Genomic DNA, 25,493 nt, shown 5'->3' with positions numbered 1-25,493 from the left:
TTACTTAAAATATCTTTTACAAATCATATTTTTTTAATCTGCATTCTCGAGAGAAGCTGGAGTGCATTTATGTATATGCCAAATAGTGCCTTTTAAACAAAACAATCACTATTCAGAAAAGGACTTTTTTATCATTTTTATTTTGTGTAAAAAAGGCAAATTTAGTGAATTATTTTCATCTTGTACACAAAGTTATAATTTTAATGCTTTTCACATCCATGCTGAAAATCTGCAGTCTCGTAAAAATGAAAGTAACATTAATTTCTCCAAAAGCATTTTCTTCACTGAGTTATGTACATTGCATGAGAAAGCTTTAAATACTCTCTCATTGACCACACAAATTACCAAGAAAATAAAAAGATTAAATTTGTACAGATATTGATCTATATATCAAATACATACAGAAATGATGTAAAAACCCCATTTGTTTAATCTTGATTCCCGCCCCAACATTTTCCCAGGGGCCAAAGCTGATGCCTTTTTTGTATAAATGGCTGTGGCTTTTCGTTTTAAATATGAAAAAAATCAAAAGGAAGAAAAAATTCAGCTGAAATCACAGTTTTTTAAAATCCCTTCCCAATAAAGGATTGTTACCAAATATATTAGCACCATCGTACAAATATTGACGGGAGGGTATTCACATCACATAAAACAACAATAAAAAAACCAAACAAACACTGAAACCCGTGTTAGTATCCGTAGAACAAGGAATCAATAACTGCTGTAGCTTTCCTCAGACGCAGCAAGGAACAGGTTAGAGAGTTGTGTGTAAAATAACATAAAAATCAAAGACCAGCAGAGAGATTTTGAGCAATTAAAAAGGGGCAGCGGCCAAGTAAAGGGACAGGACTTGTGCCACCTCATGGTCATAAAAACCTGCTGTGCCAAATGCCAAAACCAGTCCGACCCCACTGAAGGTTTCAGGTGTCCAACACTTGCTGCTCTCTTAGCCAAGCACCACAGCTTAAAGCCAAGACAACAGTGCCCAGAGCCACGGGAATGCTTTGCAAACCCAGGGAGCTGCCACACGGACACCCCTGGCACGCTGGCACTGCCGAGACCCCTCCAGCCCTGGCAGAACTCCACTCGGGTCTTCCTTGAGCCTCCCCTGAACAAGGGACTTCAGCAGCTCCTTGTGTGGTTTGCTTAGGACAGATGTCACTGTACTCGATAATTACACAATTCAGGCATATTTTGAGTTCAGAAACACAAAAGACATTTCACCAACTCCTGAAGTCACACAGGTACCCAAGAACACACGTCGCCTCACAGACTTTAGTGTTTGATGAATAAAAGAATATTATAAAGACTGACAGACTTCAAAACAGATTCTTAACATTTCTTCAACACAGGAAGTGTTAAGGACTAATTTTCCCTCTTGACATTTGACGACTGTAACTCCGAAATCAGGGATGAGCCTGGGCAATACTCAGGAACCCAAGGTTTAGTGACCTGGCAATACACCTCACTCACTCCAGCCTGACCTTCCACATTATGAAACAAATTAATGCAATAGTTTTTCTACTGAAGTCAGAAGCTGCTGGTGAGAGAAGAAAGCAAGACTTGTGAGAACCTTGTTCCAGCTGACTGGGACAATCTGCAAGTTGCTGCATTAAAAAAAAAAAAAATGAATAAATCAATAGTGCTTTACTTACCAAACCAAATCAATGCTTGCAGAGCTGGATTAATTTGAGAACATGGAGGGGGGGTGGGGTGGGGAACCAAACCATAACCAAGGCTCAAAGTGTCATTACAATGGTCTCTAATCCTACTTCTCCAATCCAGGCTATTCAAAGGAAACATCACAGGCAGGTCAGAATCTGAAATAAGGTATTTGAAGTCTACCAGGCCCAACAAAGTCCTTTTTATGGCTATTTTAGAGAGCTATAATGTCTTTACCACCTGAAGTTATAGACACTTCTAATCTGATTACCAGATCCTGTCAGTAGAAGAAGCTGTTGTTAAAAAGGGGTCGCTATTTAAGAAATTTTACCAGTAAGGGAGAAAAGAATTCCAGACATTCCTACACTATACAGGACATGTTTTACTTCCAGTAGTAAATACAAAACTTTACATAATTAACCCCTCTTGCATAGAATGAGGTAAACCTGTGCATATCACCAATACTATGTACCCAAAGTTAGAGCAATATTTTAGAAAATAATCAAATTGCTGGTTTTCAACTTTCTATGCACTTTTTTTTTTTTTTAAGCTCAAACAACAATATACAAAAATGGTCTCCTGGGGCTCTGTGGGTTGATATCCTTAAAGCATTTCTTAGGCTGTAGGAACACAGATGTTAATAACTTTGATGGATTTTTTTTTTTTAAGCCCTAATTTATGGTCTAGAGTCAGATATCATTGTACTGCTCTGAAGGGGACCTGCGAAGACCCAGAAGCACTTATAGAACATATGCAGTTAATTCCTGAGAGTTTAGTTAATGAACCTTACTGGTAAAAGCTAAAGCTCTTGATGCACATTTTCCTAGTCACAGCTCTGCAGGGCTGTTTAACCACTTCACTCATCAACTCCACGAATGAGGTCATTTACAAAAATGTTGAAAGGTTAAAAATATGGAAAGAAAATCCAAATTATTAAGAGCTCCTGCAAAAACACCTTGTGTTTTACTGGTCATCGTTTTCACCCCTTTATGTGACTTTTACCTCGTAAAAGTCAGGACAGTGAACACGTGGGGCTTGTGGAATACTTGATGTGAGACAAGAATTCCAGGCAATAAGCAAATCCAGTTTATGAATTATATACTGAAAAAGATACGATTTTATACTGTTCTCAAGTCTCAACTTCCACATTACACTACTGCAGCAAGACATGAATATTGCAGGCTATGCAGGGCTGAAGTAATTTTTTAATCCACAATACATGGCTCTTTTCAGCTCACCTGAAACCACGTGGAACATCAGCTCTGAATGTCCACAGATAAATATTCAAGATGGTAAGGATACATCTAGGGCTTTCTGAATGGAAAAAGATAGTCAGAAGAATACTCACAAGCTCCTTACCACCACCAAGGGAGTCCTTAGTTACTGTCCATTTAAGCTGCTTCTTCAGTCGAAATTCAGAGCTAAAACTAATCTTCCAAATGAGGGAATTTTCTAAAGTTCCAGTTTGGCATAGGGCTCTGTAAACATGTGCTGATGCATTCCAAGACTACAGACATTCATGTACAGACAAGAGTTTTGCAGACCCAATCCAGTGCCCACTGCAGTCGACGACAAGGCTACTGATATTAATGGGCACTGAATCAGACCCTAAGGAACATTAAAAAACAAAACCTTATATAAAAAAAAGGTATTTTAAACTAAACAAAAACATCTTGAAAAGTTAAAATCCTCCTCAGGTGATGGCTCCGTTGCACTTGGGGCTACTCACTGAGTAGAGCTTTACAGGACTATCTTCCACATACAATTTATGCCTCTAAATTAGGCCTTAAACGCCTTATTTTCACAATGAAAAACAGAGGCGTGACCAGTGCAGTTCACAAGAGTCTTAAAAGTCTCCCAACTTGTACCAAAAAGGTTCATTTGTTATGACAGTTCATTTGTATTTGCAACTATATCTTCCTCCAACCACTTCCCACAACCATGCTAATTAAACTTTAATCTTACCAAAAAATTAGAATTTCAGTTCTTGTTAACAATGCACAATAAATCTGAACTTGAAAATATTACAAAATTCTTTCAAAAGCTTCAAATACAACACAAAAGTGTCCATTTTTTTTGTTTTTAATAAATTGAAAAATCTTTTTCACTAAAATAGTTTCCCCACCCTTCCAAAAAATTCTGAACTGAGTCTAACTCATCTACAGTCAGCAAAGTGCCCCAGGCACAGTCACCCCAACTGCACCATCCAAGTGGGAACAACATCAGTCAGTCTTGGAGAAAGGCTCTTTTCCTATCACCAATCCTCTGCCTCTCACTCTTCTGAGCTGCCTCATGGTTCCTGTTTGATGTAGTAGCTGGCAGATCCGTTGCTTTCCTGGTCGGACGCTCCCTGAAGGAAGCTGTACTCTTCTCCATCCAGCAACTCCTCCTTCAGCTGCAATGAAGTCACTACAAATAAGAAATTAACATTAAAGATCTGTAAAATGTAAAATGCAACTCTTCCCTAAATGCCCTTAATATTACTGAAATTCGGGACAGACCCTGGATTTCTCATTTTCTTATATTCTGCATTTTAGCAATTCTTTAACACTCAGGATCCCACAGGAAGCAGATCCTTTCTGACCATAAACTGAATTTTAAGTTGTGCCTTAATTTCAATTTACAATACTAGATTATCTACAGGGTTTTCTCAAGAATTTATTATTTTAAACCCCTGGTCTAAGAAGGTAACAACAGGTTAATAGCGATAATGATTGTTGCTCAGAACAACACTTACTTCAATCTTGACTTCCTATTTAGTCTTTATGCAAGTAAAAATGAGATTAACTGTTGGCCATTTCCAACCTACAATTCACATTAAATAGCCCAGTTACTGTAAACAGTCTATGTAAGACAAGAAAAAATATCAGCAAAGATTTCTCAATCCATCATTAAAATTTTAATATCCCAGAAGGTGTTTCATTCAAGCAAAACAATTTTGAGTTTTCATCTTCTCTCTTCTTTCTTTTGTCAAAAGAAAATAGAAATGAGATCTAAGACATAAAAAAAAAGATGTTATGAATAGCAATAATGTTACAATTACTCTTCCAGTTTCATTAATGAATAGTGACAATTACCAAAATATGAGCACAATGAAAAGAACACTGAAAACAAAACATGTAAACTTTCATTAAAGGTGCAGTACCCATGTTAAAGGGTTGATTATACAAAAATAAATGATTCTCTATGACCAAATGAATGAGAAGAGTATTAAAGCTTATAACTACTGAATATAAAGCTTGTACACATTATTAATGTATCTTGAAATGCAGAAATATGCAAAGAAAGTAAAAAACCCAACTCATAAACCTGCTGCTACTGGTAGGCCTGCAATAACTTACAAGCCATTTGATTATTCTTTTATAAATGTTCTATGTCATCTTCTATGTTGAAACAAGCTCTTGTGCTAAATAAAAATAAAATTTGAAAATTAAGGTAGTAAAAGATGCCAAAAGTTGCAGCATAATACAAGATCTCCTCATCTCTTCCTTTAATAGATGCCTCCTCCCACCTACACAGCCCACAATCCCTTCCTTACATTTTTTTCTCCTCAAATACTTTTCCCTGTATTATGCCCAGCTCTGATCAAGATTTCTGATCTGTGGAGGACAACAAAGTGCTGCCTAAATGATAAAATACACAATTGGTTACTTGGATATGCTGCTGACACCTTAAGCAAAAGCTACACAGAACTAAAACTCACCAGGCACATCCTTCTCCTTCTCCCCCCAGCAGGAAGCTTCTGCAGGAACAGGACTTACACATGATTTGGATTGCCTCTGGCTAACTTGAACCTAAGCCCTGACATTCAGATATTTAATGATCCTTTGCTTCATTTGTCCCTGTTACACAGCTTTTAACTACCATCTTCCAGAAGAAAAGCTACACATCAAGTTACTTAAAACAGGAATAAAGAAAGCTAATGGAAGTCACCTGACTGAAGGAGAAGGGATGCAGATGGGCAAGGTACTCCCTTTTTAAATAGTCTCAGTGATTTGCCTGGAGACAACAACAGGCCATGACATGACATTCAAACCCCCCAGATATCAAGGCAGAATGAAGTGACATGGTCCAGAGATCAGGTGAGTCTCTGGCAACAGTCTCCTCCTCTGCCAGGCTGGCTTTAGGCTCTTTTTAAAAGTGAAGCTGTCCAACAGTTGAACTTCAGTGCTTAAAAGATCATTTGAAATGACTGAAAAATGCCAAGCACTGGTGGACGCTCAAGCAGCACCATGACTTGGCTAGAGAGCAAAACCACTTCACACAAACAACATGAAGTGCTGAAACCTTCTGTCTCCTGTGCTTATGACAGTACAAAAGGAGAAAGAACTGGTTTTGAGCCTCACTGAGATCTCCCAAGGACAAGGAGTTTCAGAGCAGATGCCTGTTTTGTTACTGATCTTATATGCTTCCATGCCAAGCCATATAAACACCCCCTGCACTGTGCCTACATCAGTCCTACAGCTACTGGAACATGAGGCAGTGGATGTTGCTGAGGAATATGCATGTCATTAATCAGTTCTGGCCAATCTCAAACATGTTATGAACTTACTAGCTGGTATCAGGGTTATGTTCTCCTCCTCCCTAGACTGAAAAGGTGTGGTCTTGCTGGTTTCAATTTAAGAACAAACACCTTTGGGCAATGACAAGGCTACATCACAACAAAACCGACTTTGTCCAACCTCACCAAAACTCAGAATGTTGAAAAGTTCCCCCCAGATGATCATAGAAAGCACTGAGTGTCAGAAACCAAAGAACACAGGAGCTCCATGGGAACTCTGAGATCTACTGACACAGAAATTCAGACTGGGCATGTCTTTGCACTATACCAATGCAATTCAGGTGTAGATTTGCAATAAGAGAAGAACAATTGTGCAAAAACAAACACTCCAGAACACTCCCAAGCAAGGCTCCTCCTTTGCATCAAAGACTGCTAAAAGAGGCATGTACACACCAGCAGAAAGCTGAAGGGAAACTAAAGGAGTCCTTGAGAAGTGCTGAAAGGTTTGCAGAAGGGAGTAAAGATTTGTCCTGAGGGTCTAAAGGTGGCAGGTGGGTTCCCGTGTCCCAGTCTGTTAATGGATAACACGTGGGCAAGAGAAACCTTTCTGGATGTACTCCACTGGCAATGAAAAGTGCTGACATGGCAGCCTACAGAGACTAAGGCAAGTTTAAGGGAGTAATCAAGCAAATCTGAAGCTAAATCTATCAACCTGGCAACTGTGGGGCAGGGAGAGCATCATCCAGTTTGTCTGACAGATTTTATTGCTGTAACATATTTGGTAGCGACAATTTGTTTACCTGCTACATTATGTTGCCATAGATATTAAGAAAAGGGAAGAGAAAAAACTACTAAATCCTTGCAGTGAACTTCTATAATGGAAGATTGTTTACATTAAACTATCCTTAAAAGAGATCAAAACTTCAAGCTATTTCCCCATTATTACTGAGAAATGAATTTTAGAGTTTTTCCCTGCTCCCTCACACAGATGCACAATTACACAGTTCAAAATATATTTTCCATCTTGGTAACCCACAAAATTTCAAGTAACACTTACATTCTGAAGATATTTTCACAGGTACCTGTCTTTTTCTGATACAAAGGCAAAAATCCTTATTTACTGTCTATAGTCACTTAGTTACTGTGTACTTTCTCTGCAAAAGATAATCCATGTTGATGTCTTGCTTGCATCAAATCTTCCCAAATCCACATTACCATTCAGTTTTACAGAGCGCATTTTTTGCATTTTAAAACTCTGCAGAGCTCCTCTGGGATTCTGTGATTCTCAGCATCCTACAATAATGCAGCCTCCTTCCTATGAAGGAGGAGCTCTGTTCTAAGCCCTTTCCTATGATTAATTCCGTGACATGGTGCATCAGTGAGAATGAGAAGCTCTCTAACAGAGAAAAAAAAAACAAAACAAAACCAACTAAAATTTAAAGGAAAAAAAAATTAGGCAAAAAGAAAGATTTGATGAGTCAGCACACGACAGGCTGCATGGTTTCCCTGTGCAGTAACACATTGCTGTGACCAGTTACCTGTTTGGAGGCTGGGACTGAACTCTTGGCTAGTCCTGGGAGGCTGGAAGGCCTCCGGGGCTGTCTGTGCTGGAAAGGCTCGATATGGAGGAGGAGTCAACTCGTCATCCCCAGAGAAGCTCCTCCGCACCTCACCTGCCATGGGTGGGCTGGACAAACTGACAGGTTTCTTCCCAACTCGTATCTTCCTCTCTAAACATCAAGTCAAACTAAAATAAACGCTTGGGTTAAAGTGCATCAAGTAACTCTGACTGTTCAACTGAGAAATGGCTCTGATTCACGTTCACCCACTCTGGAAAACAAGGGCCTGTACGTGGCACCGTTCAGTCATTATTGGGAATATTGCTCTCAACAGCCACATTTTAGTCCCTGATTCCTAGAGGACTGGTAGGACTTCAAGGGCATTGTTTAACAGCATGACCCACTTATTTCAAACTCTATCAATGACATATAAATGCTGTAAACTGCTTCTGCTGCAGCTACACTGCATGGTCACACCCAATGCTCTGGCTGGGCACTCAAAGACATCTTGGCTCAGTTTGAAACTGCAGCTGTTTCAGTGTCTGTGACTAAAAGACAGAAGGATGGCTCTGGGGAAATAATCCTCTCCAAGTAAAATTTATCACCTCCAAAATCCTAGTGTAAAAATACATACTTCTTAATCCCCTTAAAATGGTGTTCCCCATTTTTACAGTGCCCTACAAACATAAACGAGCATTTAAATGTGTAGCAAAAGTAACTTCTAAAATGCCTTTGAATAATTAAACACTGCATTCGTGAAAAAATGTTGCAAAAGCACTTCCCATACAAATTATTATCACGTTCCTCCTTTATCACTAAGATATTGCCATTCTGTGCCTGAGGCAATTCCTCTATGATATGAGGGATGCAAGCTCTGTAACACAACATCACTGCTTTCAGCTATATCAAAACTATGGCTGCTTATGCTTCAGTCTTGTCAGACAACAAGAAACAAAAGCCTAGCCCTGAAAAGGTAAGTGGATTATATATATGCTAAAGATACCATCATGCTTAAATATTCTTCTTATGAGACAACTTCAGGACGAGCCTTTTAGAGAGCTTGATTAGGCAGAAAGGTGTCTACAGAACCCCAGCTTTTAAAATACCAAGGTCAAATTATCATTTCAGTAACCTTATTCTGATATATGCACTTATGAGAAAGCTGACAATCTGAGGAGATATTGCACCCCTCGTTATTAATTAATTGGCTAAGCAAACACAAGTTACCCTTCAAGAATTCACCTGCATAGCCTTCTGAGCAGCAGGCACAGGGTACAAAACCCTACCCACCAAAATAAACACTACTGGAAACAGAACTGGGAGTGATTCCCAAGTATTCCCAAAAGCATCCACAAAACATTCACAATGCAATCAGTTCCCCTTCCCACTGAACACGTGCTCCTCTCTCTCCATGCTCTCAGTAAGGAGGGGACACTCTGCTGTAAAAATCTGCATCATTATACATACACAGCAGAATGACTCAGTGACATCCTGGACTATTTTGTGAGTACATGAGAAGTGTGTGGAAATAACCCCTCTTTGCTAAAAATAATCTAATTTAGGACATGCACAGTTTCTCGTTAATCATCTGCGGTTACCTGACATGTTACCACGAAAGCACCACTGCTGGGTTATACAGTTTTATGACTGAAATTCTTTACAAAATAACATTCTATTTTTTTTATTTACAAGTGCTGAACAAGAAAAAGCTACAGTAGACAATTTTTTAGTATTATTTCCTGTGACTCAGCACTTTCATTGCCATAACCTACTTAGAAAAACCCCACGCAGGAGGCAGCCAACTCGAACTGCTCATGACCTTGTTCTCTCATCTTCTGATGATTAAGAGGATTTCTTAGTATTGAATAAACAAACTACCAGAAGCTCTCCCTTGCTTCCATAGCCAATATTTTCTTCAGGTTAGTGAGAAATGAAGAACAAATTCCACTAGAATAAATCTCCTTCCTATGGCACTAGAGGAGTTCACTTTCCAGTGCTTGTGTCACACTTACTCTAGGAGATGGGAGGAAACTCTCAGAGGTATTAGGTGGAAGGAGAGGGATGGGGTAAAGAGCAGGATGGTCTAGTAGTATACCTTACTGAACAAAATCTGCTCAGACAGTCCAGAATTATTCAAAAACACATCCTACACAAAGCTAATTAATGACAGAGCCTACCTTAAGGTAACGGCACTCACAGCTTTCCCTGGATATTCTCAAACCAGGAGTTTTTTCAGTACCTGAATTCTATTTAAAAAATACTGCTGCAAGATTCTCAGAAGGATCTGCATTTAACTGTTATTTCTTCCAACAGCGGAAAGGAGAAACAGTGCAATGACTGAGGCACCCACCAAGAGGTTGAAGAACTTCCCAGACACCTGCTTTATCTGTGGCACTCACTGCTCAATGTCCTTTCATGTCCTGAGATCAACAAAGCAAAGGCTGTTTTCCCAATGACTAGTGAAGAAGGTTCCAATTGGCCTTAACAGATCCATTCACAAATTTACCAGGAAGACGAGGCTTTAATTCCTCACATTAGCTCTACATAACAAAAAACCACTCTGGAAACAAGTCTAAATAGATCAAGATAATTTGATTCCAAGGGAATCAGTCTCTGTGGAAAGAACTTGAATACTTCAAATTCTTAAAAATGTCCTTATTATGTTTTACTGTGACAAGAACAGTCACATCCAGCAATGCTGTTCATTGTTTCTGAAAGTAATAATATAAAAGCTTTATTTATATAGATGCTTCATATAAAAACCCTGGTGAATAAGTCACTCTTGTTTCAAAAAGGAACCAGCTGGACAATAATTTAAATTTTTTCTCATTCCCTTAACTTGGTTCTTATGCCTCCACATATGTTACAAAGAGCAGAGGTCAAACTGTGTTGATATCCGAGTACTTTGTACTAGGCAGTACAACTACACAGTCTATTATTTAACCAAAACATTTAAATATTGTAACAGTTGTCCACCTACAAATTATTATTATTATTATTATTATTATTATTATTATTGTTATCATCATCATCATCAACATCTACCCTATCACAAGTTATAAAAATGGTTATTCTCAATGAAAAAGTTCCTTTTATGGCATACTGCACCTTTAAGCATAACACCTATTTAGACACAAACATTTCCAAATAGAACAGGGACTTAGGGAGAGACCACAAACTTTAAAACAACAGGAAAAGTGCAAACACTACTTTGTCACCCACTTTTCTTATGTCCTTTGTACTGTTGCGATTTAGCTTTTTTCTTCTGTTTGGATGAACTTGACTGGCTATCTCTTGATGCTGCAAAAAATTAAGAATTCAAAATTGAGGTTCAGTATTTTGGAAAAAACACTTCAGAATGTGTCAAAGGTGCTACACAGTTACAGAATTTTTTCTTAGTGACTGAACAAAGGCAGAACACCTTTATCGTGGAAACCCATTTGCATAAAACTACTAACACTATTATTACCCTCTCATTAAACAACTAAACCAACTAACAGTTCTTAGAATACAGTTATCAATTATTATCACCTGACCTGAGAGGACAAGTCTTGATGCAGCAAATAAAATACAGCCTTCCCATATAAATGCTTCTGCACATGAACAGAGTACATGGAACTCATGCTGAGTTCCACCAAATTCAGTAGGTAAAGCAGATATATTGGCAGTCTTAAAGCAATATAAATTCTCACTGGTATCATCCAGAACTGACAAGTAACAGGGTTTTTCCCCTGCATCAAACAAACATCTGGCATTGAAAAATGGTAAGTAGCCACAGAAACACTCAGAAGTACTTTGGAAGTCAAGGTGGGACTGATCAGAACTGTGAATTCGAACTTTCAAGCATTAGCAAGAATTTATTCTATTTTTTGTTACGCATGAAGACCTAAACTGCAAAGGACGAGGGTAGAAAAATCAGCATCCATGAAATTCCATTATCCACAAAGCTGGAACTCACACTGTGGTGCTGGAGGCTGGAGCTGGTACCCAGTGAGCTGACACCATCCCACGGGATACAGGTCTGGGGACTCACAATCCACCCACTGGTCATACTCATCTTCCCAGCCATCGAAGTGTATCCTCAGGAGCCGGTGGATAATGCGGGTGACGGTGGCCACACACACCAGGCGAGGCTCCATCAGATCAACAGCCTCCAGTTTCATTCCAACATGAAACCCATGGTTTGGAACTTCCTGGAAAAGCAAACATCAGTGAATAAACACGTTAATTAATAGTTTAAGCACAGGGTCGAAACAAATATTTCAGTCAACTTACTACAGAAAACTCCCAAATATCATTGATGATATTTCAAGTACCGTGCACTAACTTAACATTTTGGAGATATTCAAGCTTCATATACTCAAATGGTTCTTATTTCCAAGAGTCTCTGTGTCTTCTTCAAAATTGTATTTAATGAAATAGGTCCACCCCATGCACAATGCAGAAATTTAAAGAAAATACTTGTTACTAATTACTAATTATACATGGAAATATGTGTAATTTTATTACCTTATTGAAGAGCTTTACGGGTGCTGCTATTGAATCAGTTTCCCTGAGGTAGTCAAACCATTTAAAAGGGAGTTTTGCATAACCTGTGAATTTTAAACAACATCTTCATACATCAACTGCAAACTTCGTGCATAAGAATAACAACAAAAATAGCACATTGGCACTGTGTTATGGCTAAAAAGACAACAAAGAAGTAAAACATTAACATCAGAAACTTCCATTCTCTGAGCTTTGGTCTAAGGGACAAACAGGCACCTGGATGTTGCCCATTTGCAACAAACAAGATGAATGAACTTCTGGGTAATACAGAAGGTATCATTTAATGTTAAGATTAATGATTCATACTGGAAGTTTTTGTTCATGTAGATTCTTGATCTGTACAAATGCCCCATATAAATGCCCCAGAACAGATCACTGAATTAAGCACATCCAGTGTCTTTCCTGTGGGGAAAGAGCTCCACTATTGAATCACTTGAATTATTAGGAACATAATGGTAAGAACAAACATGGATATTTTAAAAGTTAAGTAAGGGTAAAAACAGAATACAGAAAATCAGAGGATTTTTTTTAAAGCTATTATAAAGGGAAGAAAACAATATCTCAAATCTATGTAGCTTCTACTGAACGTGCATAAAACACTCAGGACTATTTTTTACTTTGGGCAACTTCTACAACTGCTTTAGCTCAACAGTTCTCAATTCTAGCTGGAGCAATAGCAGCTTGGAAGGTTTCTCTTAGTAATATGTAGTGATGGACATCCTGAAAAGATGGCAGTGCAGTGGGAATAGTGTGGGAGACGGGGGATCTGTATCTCACCTATGTATGGGCAGAGAGCTCCCACTGAATCCCAGCTCAGCACTGCAGGGCCAGACTCAGCATTCACAGCCCAAAATTCAATCCCCCTCTTGAAAGTGTCTAAGCATCTTAATCTTCCACTGATTTCAGTAAGAGATGAAGATGTTTGGAAGGAATGAGCTTATGAAGTCCAAAGATTTCACAGCAACTTAGTTATCCACAATGCTAAATGCAAATTGGATCAGAGTGTTCACATTGGGTATGGAATATCTGCATGAACAGATGCAGCTGGAGAGCTAACAATTAATAATGGTAATAATGTATCAGTTATGCATGTTAATACTCTTCTTCTCAATGCAACATTCCCCTGCTAGACCAATATATTTGTATTTAAATCCTTTAATTGTTCACCACACGAGACGTGTACACGTGGGCTTTGTCAGAACAGTCAGAATTAAGAAACTGTCCATTTTCCATCCCATAATTTGGACAGCAAAATACCCCTCTCATAAGAGCTAAGGAGCTTTGATCACTTTGATCCTATTTAAATGTTAATGCGTATTATGGTCTGTATTTTACTGCTGTTAATTCCTCTTTCAAATGACTTTTAGATTATTGCACGTGTGATTTATAATCTCCTCTCACTGATGGCATAGGGCTGTTATGAAACACTGCAGAGACAGGGAAAACATACATGTAGATATAGGATAAGGCTGCAGGATACAAGAAACACATAAGTATCATAAATGTGCTAACAACAAAATCCACATACTATTGCTAAGTAATGTCTGAAGAGTGAAGAGGTCAAGTCTCATCACAGAAGGGAAGTTTTTTTGCTGTTCTGTCTCTTCAGTTCCATGTATTTATTTCTAAATTGATTGATATGTGTTGATATAGAAGCATTTGCTTCCCACAAATACTTCTACTGCAAAAGTCCTCTTGCACCACATTTTTTTGGAGGGGTGCTGGTGCCCATGAATTTCTAGGCAATAGATTAAAGTAAATCTGTCCAAATCTGTGCACTTCCCACTTACTCAAAGGTGACAGAGTCATTACTGTACAACAATGAAAGTGATATGAAATTACTTCCTTCATGTTGCATTACATCATCTCTGTAGTTATCACCCAGAAAAATAATTCAATAAATACAAGTAGAAGTCTGCAAGAACGAGAATGATGGGGAGGGGGGAATCCATAGAAAGCAACTGTCATCTGCTGTTACACAGCTGGTTACAATCCTCTTTGTCAATTGTCAGACAAGACAATAAAATGGGAAAAGGAAGGCAAAGTCCTTCCTCCGCAGGCACATGTGCCAGTGGACACACAGCCTTTCCTCACAGAAGGGAGTGCACAGCCCTAATGGCAACTTCCTCAAAGCTCAAGTTTGTGTTTAGTCTTCACAAAAATTAACTGGCATTGTTGTTAATCAGCCTGAGATTCTTTACAGTGTTCATTAATCCTTTCGGAGGCCAGGGCTTCCCAAGCAATGACACGTTTTAAACAGCCCTTTTAATGACTCCCATACTTCCTATTCTTAAAGAACCCTCAATTTCTTGCAGCTAAAGCAAATTATTTCAGCCAGAGAATCAATCAGACGTTCAGTTAGACCTTTTCTAAATGAAAAGTTAGTTATCTCTGTTTTAGACTACTTTGAAGTAACGCTGCTGCATTTGTTTCAGACTTGAGAAAGCCCTAAAAAGCGACACAGATTCTGTAGACTGAGTTAAGTAACAAAGCATATGGCACATACAATATCACTGAGAAATATTCAAAATAAATGTGGTCAGAAGGCTTTCTGTACCTCTGGGTGGAGTTAGTTCAATCATGTTAATTTCACAGAAACCAACAGGGAAAATAGAAGGGGAAGTGGCATGGTAACAAAACCAATCAGACCCATCTGCTGCTTCTGAGCCATCAATCCCAATCATAAGATAGCCATCTGCTAACACCTTTGTAAAGAAAAACAAAATTTGACATTAAATACCTTGAACGGCGTGAGCAGGCTAGAAAGCAAGCATGCCATGTTTCAAAAGAGTGAAAGGAACTCAGTAATAATGGAAGAACACTTAGAAGGACATTCAGTTTTAACAAAAAAACCCCCAAATCATACCTGTCTCGAGGACTGTGTACGACTGTCACACGTACCTTTGATAACTGCAAAGTTATGAGATGAACATTTCCTTTTTCTGATCTCTAGTTTTTCTTGGGAACACCAGCTCTACTTCTAAAGCTTTATAACTCAGTCTACACTCCTGAGCTTGCAAGGATATTCAGAACACCATTAATAAGATAAAAGACTGAAAATCATAACCACACTCCTCACTGGTAAGGTTGTACAATTCTGCTAAGCTACTTTTTATATTTTCTTTCTTTTTTTAAAACAGATCTCACATGGACTGCCTCCCTTTCAGTCAAGGACATCCTTAGAATGTCTTTGTAGACTTCTGCAAGTCAGCAAGATGAGGTTTGGTTTTGAACAGTTGCAAAACACTTGGTATCATTAGCAGAAGACTGTCCTGCAAATTAATCTCACAAGCATATTCTAATTAAAGGTAAAATTGAATTCCCAGAGATTAATGTCAAACAAATTTACATGAGTACATTTTTCACAGCAGTTGTATATAATTTATGGACATATCCCATAAACATTCCCTGTGTGAACAAACTGCATTGATTTTGGTTTTGAGCTTTTTGTTTCAAGCCTGAATAAAGGTGAGTGAAAAAGATTCCTATCTGCCTACCAAAAAACACACTTGTTTTCTTACCTTTCTAATAGTTGCCACACATATTGCTGAAAGGTTTAAGGGGTCTATAGCTTCCAATTTCATTCCTTCTTTAAACCATTCTCCAGCTGCATCAACCTCTTTTACCTAAAGAATCACAGAACAGCACCAGAAGCAAAGAATTCAATGAGTATGGAACAAAACATAATCCCACACTGCCAAAGCAACAGACTGAAATACCTGTTCTATCATCTCTGCTTGTGTCAAGGAGGTCAAATTGGGTAATAAAAGCAGAAATACTTTTGCTGGGCACATTTCCAGGGCATAGCAGAACTTCAGGTCTTTTTTTTTTTTTTTTTACACACAACAGGAACTAAAGGTCCTCAATCAACTCTGAGCAAACAGTGTTCTTGCTACCAAACTCACCTTCATAAATAAGTGTGAGGGTGCATCAAAATGTCCATCCTGTTTCTTTGTAATATCTAAAAGAAATATCAGTATTATAATATTATTCAGAAGTCTTGGTAACAGAGTAAACAGTATGTATGCTAACAGTTTGTCAACCACTATTTATCATTGAATCTTCTAGATATTGATGTATTACAAATCAACTAAAAGTTACTTTGACTTTTCCAGTGTTGTATAATACACTAATTATAATTTTAACTTAAGCTCCTGAATATAATATAAGTGGTTAAACCCCTGGGCCGCATTATACATATTTTTAAATGTTATTATTCAAGCTAGTTTCATTAGTTGTATGAAGTGACAGAACTGCTCGAGTCAGACTTTTTGCAGCCAACACCGCTAAACATCTCAAAACACAACAAGCTCACCAGATCTTTTGAATCTGTGTCCTATGCTTCGAGACCAGCCAATGTGATGGATGAGTGGACTGTACATATGGCACCAGAAGTCATCAGTTTTGTCTTCACTTTCTTCATACACCAACCTCAGCCGACCCCCAATGACACTCTCAACCACTGCCACCCTTGTTCGGCAAAGGTGTGTTTTGTCAACAACTTCTACTCTCATGGAAGTTTTGAAGGGGTACTGCATACTCTCAGACACCTTAAAGTGACAGAAAAAAACCCATTCTGTAAGAATATACCCTGGTTTTCCATATTCATCTGCCTACTAAAGCACAGTATTGATGCACTTGTCATTTAATTCAAATACCTGTTAATCAACCTGCAGAAATGACACAGATTATTTCTCTTCTATTTCATTGTACGTGGGGAGCAATGAAATGTTTCAGAAAACAGATCCTACTATGTTTTATTTGTATCAAGTTCATCCCCTAATATAATTCTCACATAGGTTACATGAATTTTCCATTGACATAATGGAAGTTTGTTCAGTTGATAAGAATGGATCAAGTTACCTCGAGACACAATTTTAACAATAAACACCTCAAGATTTTTTTTTTCTTGCTTGGTCATCCACTCAAAATAAAGCATTTTAAAATACTGCATTATAAAAGGCATGGAAAACAAATCTTCAATGTAATTAAAACTGGCTGCTCAGATATTTCTTCATAACATAGCAAAAAGAAATGAAGAGAATGGAAATAGATGTTAACTCGCTTTGTGACAATAGATTGTGTTAAAAATCAGTATCAGTCACTTGCCATTTTCATTATGAACTCCCCAAAGTATTGAGATCATGCCAAATTAATCTGGCTTCTAACTGAGCCAATTTTTAAACAAATATTAACAACTGCAGCAAGGTTTTCTGTGTGCTTATTTTTTAAGCATTAGATGCAGTGTAAAACAACAAATTAAGTCTCATTCCTACTAAGAACTATATGCATCATCATCTCACAAGATTAGTAAGTAAATATACAGCACACTATACAGCAGCTGCAACAGTTGAAGATGACTGAAAACCAGGAAAAAACCAGTCCAGAGCAGGTGAAAAAGATCAACATTTAAAAGTATGTACTTCATTGCATCTAGATCCATGCTATATTAACACATTTTGTTTAGTTTCTTGAAATAGTGCATGATAAAAATCATTCCTGAATAAGAAAAAAGCTTTCATTTTTCTTACATATCACAGGGTAGCTCTTGAGCACTTCTGGGTTTTCTGTGTTTTTTTTTTTTTAGAATGTGGTATTTTAAAATTAAAGTAGACTAACTAGTTTTTAAAGAAAACTACTTTTTTCTAGAGAACACAGTTTTCCAAACACATACTGACAAGTGTGGATGTAACTGGAGAAGAGATTCCAAGGAAAACTGTATCTAAGGGAAGAAACTACTGTATCACCTTTATTATAGGAAGAGCTAATGTGCCATTGTAAAATATTTCAGTTCTTCACAACTGTGCTGCAATTTCTTTTATAGAACATCATTGATATTGCATCAGCCTTACCTTCTGAGAAAAGTCAGGAGGAAGTGTTTTGGCACCAGTAAGTCGTTTCACTAGAAAAGTTTTCCAGTTTGTGTATTTGTGTTGGATGGCTGTTGCAAATGAAGGGGAAAAAATAAGCCACTGATTTTTAATTGTGTCCATTAGAGACAGTATTAAGAGTCTGGAATATGTAAAGAAGAAATCCCAGATGACTGTTAAAAGGCCTGGATGACAATAATGAGAAAAAACTTCTTTAGAGAATGAATGCTACCCAAGATTAATTTTATTGGTCAGGGAAAAGAATTTATTAACAAAATACCAATAAAATCAGTGCATGTTCCCATCACTGATTAGTGAACTGCTTCCACCCTGATCCTAAAACCTAAGTTGCATCAGATGGGCTACTCCAAGAAACACTTTCAACATCAGTCAAGTCCAAAACTTAAAATTATTTATTCATAACTGTCGAAGGAGTTATGTTAAAAGAATACTTTGATATCTGGACCATGAGCAAATTTAGTTTAATAAAGAGACTTTTGTATCAATCAATAAGGCTACTATTTACATACTTCGAGGAGGAACTAGGGGCTTCCCACTGGTTGCACACCAACCAACTGGGTGGATGTCAGACCCACAAATGTTGCACCAAAAGTCAAGACTTGAATCATTTTCAAAGCCTTCATATCTCAGCAGGGCATTGTAGCCTGAAAAGAAAGCAATTCCACTTAAAAAAATACCAAAATTAAACAAGACAATATGCATTAATATTTCTTTACAAATCATGATGAATATTACATCAGTTTTCTAGACTATAACTTCTCATAGGATGCTTTTCTATGGCACATTTCTGCATGTGATTAAAGCACAACTGGATTACTTTGATAAACGTGCATGTGCTATCATGTAAGTCAATTTTAATTAAAATTCTTGAACTGTAAACCTTTAGAAGTTACATGTAGGAGGACAAAATTAATTACCCACAATATCTGCTTTTTCATATCTTAGATCTGTGACCTTGAATTTTAAACTTTTTACCAAGACAAGTGATTTGTATAACGAGGTTACTTGCCAGCTGTTATACGATCTCCTATCTTCTCTGCACTGATCTTACTGTGCTCTGAGGCAATATTAAAAAAAAAAAACAACAAACCCAAACCAAGAATAGAAATTCTCAAGCATCACTGCAGCCACTGTAACAGTGACAGCACTACAATATACAACCTATTGACACAGCTCTGACAACCTGACCAGTGCCAACATTACACTAACCAGGAGATCACCAAGTTATTAGCTCCCTTCACACAGTTCTTTTGATTATTTTAATAATGTCAACTAAAATGTATTTACCTGCTAATTTCACAATTCCAGCTATCCAGAAGACTTTGGTAGGTAGGCTGCAGTCAGTGTTTGGAACCTCCACTCGCACTCCTTCTGCAATATCACCCCAGCACGTCCCCATAGGTGCCTGTCATTTAAGGTTGGGGTTAAAAAGTCACCAGTTCACCACATGAAAATAATTATTTTTTGTTATATCAGTGTTTTATGAGTGACTTAAAAAGACAAAACAATCAATATACAAATGACAAACATATGTTTAGAAAACACTCTTTCTATGAGAACCTACTTTGGTTTTGACTTGAAGCTAATGTGTAATATTGTATTTGTATCCAATTATTACTGTGTGTGTACTGAAAAACCCTATACAATTTCAAGTTTAAGTATCTGTTAAGCACAAGCACAAATTGTACATATAAGTCAGCCTTATTCTACTATTTTTCAACGAGGTACAAACTACCAATTTCACTGAGAATGGTAAAATTCCTCTGCAGTTCTACTTGCAACAAAATGACGGTACTTTAAATTCATACCTATAGCACAGACACAAAAATCTTTAAATTCTGTAAATCAGAAATGTGGCTGAAAAAAATGCCTAGGAGTTATTTCTTGGGTCTATTCTCATGATTTATCATGGTGGGGTTTATCACCCACTGGCTCACATCCTCTCAGAGGAACAGGCTTTCACATCATCACCTACAAGTGATCACTCCATCAAGCAAGCAAAAAGAACAGAAGGCTCTGAGTGGCACCTTTTTAATGAACACCAGAAGGAAACACACAGCAAGACCCCTCACAGTCCTGCGTGAGGAATGTGTTAGTAACAAAGACAGACAAGCTTGATCAGCTGCTAAGGATTTGTAGAAACCGGTGACAGAAATTACATTTAGTTTGCTATCTCAAGAAGAACATTTTGTGGAACAGGGCATCGTGAAAAGACAATTGAAAATGGTATTGCAGAGATATCAGAAATGCACAGTGCTGAAGAATCTAAAACCTTAACAGTTACTCAACTGAAGTTTTATTGGTAACAAGATAGAAAATGACTCTGCATTAAACTTGGGACCACTAATAGAAAGATTCACATCTGGGGTATTTTAGAACAACAGTCATATATAGAAATTCTAAGGTGTTCTCAGAAAAATAAATTGTTATCAGTTCAAAGATTATCCAATTATTACAGGGACAACTGAAGGCATGCTCTGGCTCTGCAGACAGTGAGTAGAGTGTTCTACACTGTGTCTCATTTACAAAGCTCTTTGCAAACCCAGAGAACTTGACCACTCCGTGGGAATAGCCTCCAACTGCACAGAATTTTTGCTGAGAGCCACAAGTGAAGAAATCTGGCTTAATCCTGAATGACCGGAAATCACAGTATTGGAATTTTGCTGGCACTCAGAAATACCAACTAGCAGCACTAAAAGCTAAAGTTATAAGGGAAACCCATCACTAGTACTGAGGCTAGGCATGCAAAACTTAAACTAATTTTAACTATTAAAGGTAATGTAAGTTGTTGCAAGTATGCCAGTTTTTAGTCTTGAAGCCTGGTCTCTTCATGTTCTGCTATGTCCCATCTACACCAGTCTGGACCACAGAGCTCTTCTGCCAACTGGCAGAAAGAGAGAAATATCCAACTCAAAAGATGATGGCTTATTTTCACACACAAAATATGCAGATACAACTTCTTAATCAATATGAATCCCATATTCACTATCATCTCTAAGTTGACACATGTAGGTTTTTGAATTCAATTGGGGAAATAAACTTCTCAAACTCCATGTTTTAGCAAATTTTGTTGCCTTGTATAGAGATACAGATGAGGCCAAACAATCAAAAATAGCAGTGCTGAATAATTTCATAATCCAGCTGCAGTCAATTGAAATATATTTTACTGCCTGCTCATCTATTCAGTTGATTCAGAGAGAGAAGTATATCAGAACACTTCTCCTGACATCAACCCATTATGGGAATGTGACAAATTTTTATTTCTAGAATGTGGATTGGTATAGAGGGAAATAGCAGAAAGTTAAATTTGTCCTTGTCTGTGAAAATATTGGTTCTGCTAGTTCTCCTACACCAATCCATATGGCTCAGCCTTGTGAAGAAGGAAGCCATCCTGTGCAGCATCACTACTGAAATGCCAGACAACATTACTGTCCTGAGGGATGGTTTACACACTGCACCATCTTGGCTTTTTTCACTCATTATGAATGTTCTTAAGGCAGGAAGACTGGATAAACCAGGAGTGTGACAGCCATCTGCCTTCATCTCTCCTCTGCCTCATTAATCAATCAAGGTTTGCACAGTGCTTTTCCAAACTCAAAAAGCACTACAGAAGTGTTAACTCTTATTTTTCTGCTGGCTGGAAGGTGACTCTGCAGTCTGGATTGGCATAGTGTGAACTAGCAGAACCATCATTTACAGGTAAGAACAAATTTACCTTTCAGACTCACGATGAAGAGATCCACTTCATGTCACTCCCAGACAAGGAAGATGTGGTTCATGGCTTCCTGCTCCAGGAGATGACCTGGGAGGGCCTCTCTGTGAGCAGCAGATGCCTTCTCTGCAAGGTAAGGTGCAGTCAGGGAGGGCCTATTGGACAGGAGCACCTTAAGGCCAAGTATCCCCACATGCCCAGCTGAGCAAAGATCTCCTGGGTTAAATAAATGGCTTCTAAAGGTTATGGATAACATTGCCATGATTTCAGATTTTGCCATTTAAATCCTGATTTAATTTAAAGTGATGCTACCAGTTCCTGAAGTGCAAGGAATGCTGAAACCTCGTGTGTGAGCAGTACCCCAACAACAGGTAATGCCAGAGGAGACAATGTGCAAAAGGGCTTAAAACACAAAGTTCAAAGCAAAGCACTGCCACCCAGTGCAACATCCTGGAAATGCTCCCTTAAACTGGATTTATTTTAATAACACGAGAAACCAAGAGAATGAAAATCTTTTGGCTCAGAATAAAATTCACCTGGAAGAAAGAACTCCAGGAAATGTGCACCTCACTAGCAACAGAGTGGAAAAAATAATTACTCTTAATTGTGCATTAGGTTGTACATTAAGTAGTACTGAGAAAGAACTCAAAGCACTGTACTTGCTTTCAGTTCTAGGAATGGTTTGGGCTAATAAAAGCAAATACAGAAAAAGGTAAAATATGTTTAGAGGAGAAAGAAGCTGGAATGCAGGTCAGCAATGAGCTTGTAACATGTGACTAACACAATGTTAAAAATATTAAGAGGTTTTTCTCCTTGCATCAGCTACTGCTGAGTGACTGATTAAGGCAATTTGACTAAAAAAAGCAGCTGCAAGGTGCACAAATGGCAATTGTGGCTTTGTCACAGGTTTCCTGCATGACAAACCAAAGCAGTTCTCTACTTCAGTTTACTGAACTACGAGGTTGGCATGGTCATACCATTGCTACTGAATTTCATTAATGTTACTCAACAGTGATGTCTGGAATAAAGGCAACAGGGAAGCACAAAACCCACATCAAAATACTTGAGAAAGAGCTAGAAGGAACTTCAAAGATATAGACATTTGAATTCTAAATTATAACTGTTCTAAATTGAAGAGGAAACAATCCCCCAGGAAAAAAAAACAACAAACCAAAACACCAATGGGAAATCTAAATCTGAGCTGAGATACTGAAGTGTGCCAGGTTATGAAAAAAATAATCAATAAGCCAAATCTCACAGCTCATAATTCCCCTAAATTGTCTTTAATATTGTTCCCTGTCATATATTCGTACAGATACACCAGTATAACCAGTAAATTCAATATATTTTATTGAATAACAAATTTAAGGATAGATGTCATGATTGAACTGTCAACTAAAATCTTTGGTTTTGAACAGAATAAGCTTTTATATTCCATCACACAACATGTGCATGGAGTCCATAATATGGATGGTAAACAAACAAACAGTACAAACTTTTACAAATCAGAGCAACAGTACACAGAAAACAGCAATAATCTTTCCAGAGAGATGAAAAGAGTATTGTTTAACTATCAGTGTAAAGTGGGACAGAGAGAAGGATCTACCAAGAGAACACTAACAGATTCTGGCTGTTATTTCTCAAAGAAATAATTACAGTAAAGTTAAATGCAAATCACACCCTTGTAACACTAACTCACGTCCACCAAAGAAGTGGAAATCTCCAAAGCAAATTGTAAGATTTGCATTTTACTTGTCTAAAAAAGGAAAATGGGGACAGAAAAAGAACCAGCAGGTTTAGTGGCACCGGTGCCACGAAGTTTGTGAAAACTTTCAAGGCAAAATGTGAACGTTAGTGTGGTATTGGTTTATGTTACTGGTTCATCATTCAGTTTCATGAAGGAAGCAGTAAGAAATGGAGATAAAACTCCTTTTAATATAGAATGTTGCAGCATAATTTACAAGTGACCTGCCTATGGTAGCTACTGAAGGTGCCAAAAGCAGAGGCCATGTTATCGATGGACACGGAGTTATGAAATTACTTCAACACGTACATAACTGTGGAAGCAAAATGCAAACATGCTGACTTGAGCACTTGGAATTTGATACAAATTCCCAAAGTTATACTAAGGCAAGGCTCTGTTCTGGGCAATAGTTAAGGCCTCTGAGCATAAAGGGTGCTATTCACAAAGTGCCAACTGCCAGGAGCCCTCAACTCCTACTGATTTATGAGCTGACAGGGCTCAGCATGAATTCCAGAGCTGGACAGAAAATATGTCTCTCTCCTCTCTCATGGACAACTTCTATGAAACAAAATGTTTGTTTTGATTGCAGCTTTCATCATATAATTTTGAGCAAAACAAAAATTTTGTAAGCTGGAACACTTCAACTTCCCAAATAAAAAAAAAAATATGCTGAGAAAACATTTTCTGTCAGAAAGTTTTTACTTAAAAGACAGAAAGTACTGACAATATTTTAAACAAGGGCTAATTACTGGAATTCAACAAACACATTAAAGACAGATGGTGCTAAATATTTTCCTCATCCCCTAAGTTCCTCAGTCATTACAGAATGTATTTTTGTTTGGAATTGTTAGAACTCTAATATAAAGAAAAACAACCTTTTTAATTTCAGATTTCTAAAAAGCCTTCATTTTCTTGTATTTTTACACTATCTGGAAGCAAAAGTGACAGGGAGAATCTGACTAAAAACTAAGAATGTAACCAAAAGATCAGTCCACACAATGGAGCAGGCCTGACTTAATCTAAAAAGCCTTTTGTAACTTTTTCTAGTATAGCATGACTTGGTTGGTTTGTTACTCTGCAGTACACTGGATGACTTCGTGCCCTGAATGTGAGAAAAATAACTCCACAGGTGTTTAAGAGCCCTCCTTTTACTTTTTGTTTATGAGAGTATATATGATGAAAGCAACTAACAGGGTTCAGAACGGTTTTAAAGGGCAGATAAAAATATATCTATCTAGAAAACAGTCACACTAACACAGTTTGTAATATAGGTTTCTAAGATCACAAAACATATTTGGATGGGAACATTTTGCAAAAATGAATCCAAGGATTCCCATGGACTCACTCTCTCATGCCACACACACACAAGGAAAGCACATATTGAGGAATACTTACGTGTTTAAAGCAGGTAACAGGAGCTGCTGTAAAGCTATTGCTATTGATGTAGTTACCCCAGCTGAAACCTTCCACGGGGACAGCTGCTAAGAGAAAGTTATTTTATTTAGGAAGCTGCTAATGAGTCACAAATCTTTTATTATTTTTGCCTCAGCTCTGTTTATTTGCTGTTACCTGCTTTCGTCTTTGCCTGGTTTTGTAGAGTTGCCTGGTACTGAGCATATGCTGCTAATTTAGCCACCAAGGGCTGTTTTTGTAGAACTTTAGCCTTCTTTGTTGGAGGTTTACCCTAAAACAACAAAAAAAAGCTAAGTAAATATCGTCTTTCTAAACTCCCATCAGGAAATTTCCACAGGTCTGTAGCACATCTCTGGTGCATTTAACTAAAAATCAGAACACCACAGAATAGAAGTTGACTAAGTAACACAAAACTACACATAATATAAAATAGATTTAAAAACCAGCAGCAAAGAATGTCCAA

At 37.7% G+C, this 25,493-nt stretch overlaps 1 protein-coding gene across 7 annotated transcripts in view; it reads right to left on the bottom strand.

Moving 5' to 3' along the window:
- Positions 1 to 172: 172 nt before the first annotated feature.
- Positions 173 to 25,493, bottom strand: part of MBTD1 (mbt domain containing 1) — a 35,240-nt gene continuing 9,919 nt past the window's right edge. For 4 of the 7 annotated variants that reach the window (XM_027749521.2, XM_027749520.2, XM_027749523.2 and 1 more), the window contains 13 exons: positions 25,187 to 25,301; positions 25,013 to 25,098; positions 19,449 to 19,566; positions 18,671 to 18,805; positions 18,123 to 18,211; positions 16,586 to 16,820; positions 16,176 to 16,231; positions 15,792 to 15,896; positions 14,828 to 14,975; positions 12,232 to 12,314; positions 11,681 to 11,915; positions 10,945 to 11,022; positions 173 to 4,071 (listed from right to left, as the gene is read on the bottom strand). In XM_027749521.2, the coding sequence (XP_027605322.1) occupies positions 3,953 to 4,071; positions 10,945 to 11,022; positions 11,681 to 11,915; positions 12,232 to 12,314; positions 14,828 to 14,975; positions 15,792 to 15,896; positions 16,176 to 16,231; positions 16,586 to 16,820; positions 18,123 to 18,211; positions 18,671 to 18,805; positions 19,449 to 19,566; positions 25,013 to 25,098; positions 25,187 to 25,301 (1,602 nt within the window). In that variant the 3' untranslated portion in view covers positions 173 to 3,952. The remainder of the gene's footprint in view (positions 4,072 to 10,944; positions 11,023 to 11,680; positions 11,916 to 12,231; positions 12,315 to 14,827; positions 14,976 to 15,791; positions 15,897 to 16,175; positions 16,232 to 16,585; positions 16,821 to 18,122; positions 18,212 to 18,670; positions 18,806 to 19,448; positions 19,567 to 25,012; positions 25,099 to 25,186; positions 25,302 to 25,493) is intronic. The other 3 variants (XM_027749522.2, XM_027749525.2, XR_005566869.1) reach the window with 2 other exon arrangements.

The sequence above is a fragment of the Pipra filicauda genome, unplaced genomic scaffold (assembly GCF_003945595.2).
Source record: "Pipra filicauda isolate LSUMZ 115617 unplaced genomic scaffold, ASM394559v2 scaffold80_size11013439_pilon, whole genome shotgun sequence".
In the NCBI taxonomy this organism is placed as follows: domain Eukaryota; kingdom Metazoa; phylum Chordata; class Aves; order Passeriformes; family Pipridae; genus Pipra; species Pipra filicauda.
Note: the sequence above shows the minus strand (reverse complement) of the source record. Positions and strands in the feature narration are given on the sequence as shown.